The following is a 4,462-nucleotide window of genomic DNA, read 5'->3' as shown; positions in this document are numbered from 1 at the left end:
TAGGAAAACCCCCTTGCACTTGGTAATTTTCTCAAAATTCTAGATAAGACTTCCATACAGATAACAAAGAGGTAAGGAGAAAGAGGATCTCCCTGCCTCAGTCCTCTTTTGCCAGGGAAAAAACCCTCCACCGAACCATTTATCTTTGAGAGAATAATAGGGGTAGTCACACATTCCATCACCCAAGCCACAAGCTTTGGAGGGAAATGAAGTAAAGTGAGACAACTCCTCAAAAATTCCCAATTGACAGTATCAAAGGCTTTTTGAATGTCTACCTTTAGGATACATCTAGGGGTAAGAAGGGAGCTTGAATACTTGAAAGAGAGCTCATGTGCAAGCATGGAATTGTCAAAGAGATCCCTGCCTTGCACAAAAGCTGCCTGCTCTTGCCCAATGATTTCAGGTAGGATAGTTTTGATTCTGTTTGCTAGGATTTTACTCACTACCATGTAGAAAGTAGTGCAGCAAGCTATAGGGCAAAAATCAGTCACAGAGGCTGGGATAGGCTTCTTTGGGATTAAGACAAGTAAAGTGGAATTGGCAGCCTTGGGCATGATCCCTTTACTGAAAAATTCCCTAACAGCAGCAGTGAAATCTTTGCCAACCACACTCCAAGCATCCTGAAAAAATCCAGAAGTATAACCATCCACTCCAGGGCTCTTGTGCCTATCAATGGATTTAAGAGCAAGGAGAATTTCAAGGTCAGTGACAGGGCCCTGAAGATTAGGATAAACAGCAGGGGAGACAGTTTGAGTGTGAAATAAATCAGTGGGAAGATCCTTTACTGCAGAGGTAGTCCCTAGAAAGCCTTTATAATAGGATAGGAACCCCTGGGCAACAGCTTTTACACCAGAGCAGAGGGTTCCATTCCCATCAGTAATGCTGCCAACAATCTTTTTAGCCTGCTTGTCAGCAATTTTGGCATAAAAGTAACGAGTATTAGAGTCATGAAGCATCAGATCATGGACTTTAGCTCGTTGTCTTAGGTAGTCCTGCTCAGCAACTTTCAACCATTTATAGTGAAGGTATAGAGACTTTTCCTGACTTAGAAGGATACTGTCCAGGGGAGACTCTTGTAACTGCATCTGGGAATCCTGCAAATCCCGTTTTGCTTTAGCAACTCTCTCAGTAAGAGAGCAGAAAGTAGAGTTATGCAGACTCCTAAACCCAGGTCGAAGAGCTTTAAGCTTTTGAAATAGTTGCCCAATCTTGTTTCCATAAGAGTTAGCTTGCCAGTACTTGCTAACACAGGCAATGTAAGTTGGGTCAGAGGCCCAACAGTTAAGATATTTGAAGCTTTTAGTTCTCTTGATTAATCCTGAGTCAATGTTGAGAATACAAGGGGAGTGGTCAGAAACCCCAGCAGGGAGGAAAGTGACAGAAGAAAGAAGAAGCCCAAACCAAGAGCTGCCAACCAGAACTCTATCAAGCTTAGCCCATCTACCTTGATCTCCTTGCTTATTGTGCCAGGTAAAAGAACAGCCAGTGGCAGGATGATCCACCAACCCACAATAGTCCAAACACTCCTTAAGATCATCCATATCTCTATAGTTAAGGTGCTCACTACCTAATCTTTCCTCAGGATGTAAAGTAGTGTTGAAATCTCCTAAAGAAGTCCAAGGGAGATTAGTAGAAGCAGAGATAGCTTTTAGACTATTCCAGAGAGCAATCCTATCAGTTCCCCTATTATAGGCATAGACAAAGGTGACATGAAAATGCTGTTGAGTAGCATGGTAAAGAATAGAGCAATGCAGATGTTGAGCTGATTGTTCTAAGACTTTCAAAGTAATGACAGAAGGATGCCAAAGAACCCAAATGCGCCCATTTGGATGAGAATCATTATTATTAGCCATAGAGAATCTAGAAAACTTATTATTCCAAATAAAACTACTAGTGGAAGCCTTAACATGAGTTTCAATAATGGCCCCACAGTCCACTTTATTAGCTAAGAAGTACTCTAACACTTCTTGCTGTTTTATTGGGTCATTTAGACCTCTAACATTCCACGCTGAGATTATCATGAGAGACTGGTCCTCCACCAGGATCCCTATTTGATTCATGAGCCAGTTCAATTACCATAGTATTAGGAAGTACTTGAGAAGTCCCCACAGGTTCTTCTTAAAGCACTTGAAATCTATTATCCAGATTAGTAGCTATAATTTCCTTCCTAGGAATTACCCTAGTTTTAGAATGGTTAGGTTGGAAACCATCCCCATCCAAATGTTGAGCAGGAGGAGTGTGCGTTGGCTTATCCACTACAGAGACAGGCTTAGCATTGTCCACTACAGTGGCAGGTTTTTCAGTGGCAGCTTGCTTTTTCCTATATTCCATTCGTGGTTTTGCAATTCCACATCTATCATTGGTATGCCCTATCTTCTTACATTTAGTACAGAAATACGGTAACCACTCATAGACTATTTTTTGAAGGACCTCTCCCCTGTAAGGAGTGCTAAGCTGGACAGCCTTAGGTAATTCCTGAGATAGATCCACATTAACAAGGATACGTGCAAAGGCCAATTTACTTTTGTTGGTTGTATGCTCATCAGCACAAATAGGGTTACCCACAACACTTGCAACTTTGCTGAGGGCCGTTTGTGACCAGTAACAAGGATCAAGCCCAGGAAATAGCACCCAGACTGGAACATGAGTCACATTTAATTCCTCCACTACTGTAGGGGACCAGGGCTTAAAAACCATAGGGTAACCATTCAAGTTCCAAACATTAGACCTTACTTTCTCCATATCCTCAGTACTTGCAAAACGGAAATAGTACCAGCCTTTTGCAAAGTAGAGGATTTCAGGTGTAGTGATATGAGACCAAGATTTAAGAACCAGGCTTTGTATCTGAGCCAAAGTAGAGGACCTACCCAAAACAGTGCCTACAAGAGTAGTTTTCCAGTAGTCCAATTCATCAACAATATCATCCTGTTCTATCACAACCACAGAATTTTCTGGAGATTTCACATAAGAGAGATTCATTCCTTTCGAACTGGTTTTCAAAACATTAGAGTAGGACTTTTTAGGGTTTACCTCAGATGCAACTTTTCCCCCATTAGTAGGGTTACCAGTCGGTGTAGGTCGATTGATGAGTAGCCGAGTCTCCGGGACAACGATGAGCGGTGTAGTCACCAAGACAGGATCGGAATAGATTCCGATAAAGGTTCAGTAGCAGGGAGCACCTCCAACCCCACATCGACCACAACAGGCGATTCCGGTGCAGCAGTTTTTGGAGGCCCAGAGGATTTGGGCGGCCGGCCTCTGGCCATGGTGCGCCACCCTCGTCAGATCGTGAATCGTAGAAACAATCGCGATTAGAGAGGATTTAGTAGAGAGAGAAAGAAGAGAGAGAGCCGGTTATATTATTATTATTATTATTATTATTATTATTATTATTATTATTATTATTATTATTATTATTATTATTATTATTATTATTATTATTATTATTATTATTATTATTATTATTATTATTATTATTATTATTATTATTATTATTATTATTATTATTATTATTATTATTATTCCCATATTAATTCCCGATACCAATCCCGATTACACTCATACCAATTAATAGATTTTGGCCCAACTAATCAATAGCACACGGCCCATATTATATTAGCTAAACCTAATTCCCGACTTTCTTACTTGTATTTATTATTAGAAATGTCATTTAACTAATTATTAAATTACATAAATTATTCTTATAAATTATTATTAATATACGGGGTATTACAGTCTTCCCCACTTAAAATGAACTTCATCCCGAAGTTCGCCCACAACTACTACCACAACACACATAGACATTCTCATAACTAAGCGCCATCCAACACAATTATGCATTTCACAATTATCAATCATGCCAATCTTATAACAAGGTATCACAATAATAACTTAAAACACTCGTAGTATCACATTCCTTCCCCCTAAAAATAAACTTCGTCCTCGAAGTTCGGAATATCAACCAAAAGGAACAACCAAACACAAAACATGAAACACACCTCGTAACATAAGACAACTATTATTTCCAACACAACACCCATTAGTGGCTAAATGAATAACAAAATCTTTGATTTACTTCTAAATAGCATAACCACAACATACAGTATACTCGAACTAACTTTATTTAAACTCAACTAATTTACTTAACTAGCGACGAATACATTGCCAGAATAAAGAATACTCTATAACAAAATACACATAATTGTTTAGTTAATCTTTTCTTAATAATGACATCTAACTACAACATGGATGTAATTAATGTGAACATATATATAGGCTTAGGGAACACATTCCGCATATCACTAGACATGGTAATCTACTTCACAAAATTACAACATCAAAATGCCAAGGTAAAAGAAATAAGAACAATTCTTTAGAAATTTTAGCATAATATATATTTTCAAAGATGAGGAAAACATGTTACAACTTCCAAAAATCATAGATAAATAATAACGTAATTACT

At 38.6% G+C, this 4,462-nt stretch overlaps 1 protein-coding gene across 1 annotated transcript; it reads right to left on the bottom strand.

Moving 5' to 3' along the window:
• Positions 1–2,118: 2,118 nt before the first annotated feature.
• Positions 2,119–3,266, bottom strand: LOC141641351 (uncharacterized). Its single transcript, XM_074450018.1, has 2 exons — positions 3,130–3,266; positions 2,119–2,989 (listed from the first exon to the last, which is right to left on the bottom strand). The coding sequence occupies exons 1-2, from the start codon at positions 3,264–3,266 to the stop codon at positions 2,119–2,121; spliced, it is 1,008 nt and encodes a 335-aa protein (XP_074306119.1).
• Positions 3,267–4,462: the final 1,196 nt, after the last annotated feature.

This window comes from Silene latifolia, chromosome 2 (genome assembly GCF_048544455.1).
Source record: "Silene latifolia isolate original U9 population chromosome 2, ASM4854445v1, whole genome shotgun sequence".
In the NCBI taxonomy this organism is placed as follows: domain Eukaryota; kingdom Viridiplantae; phylum Streptophyta; class Magnoliopsida; order Caryophyllales; family Caryophyllaceae; genus Silene; species Silene latifolia.
The sequence above is the reverse complement of the archived record's forward strand: the minus strand, read 5'-3'. Positions and strand labels throughout refer to the sequence as shown.

Coding starts and splice junctions, on each gene's coding strand:
- LOC141641351 (XM_074450018.1), bottom strand. CDS start 3,266: ATGGCCAGAGGCCGGCCGCCCAAATCCTCTGGGCCTCCAAAAACTGCT. Junction 2,990..3,129: donor TCTATTCCGATCCTGTCTTG/GTGACTACACCG, acceptor TTTGAAAACCAG/TTCGAAAGGAATGAATCTCT.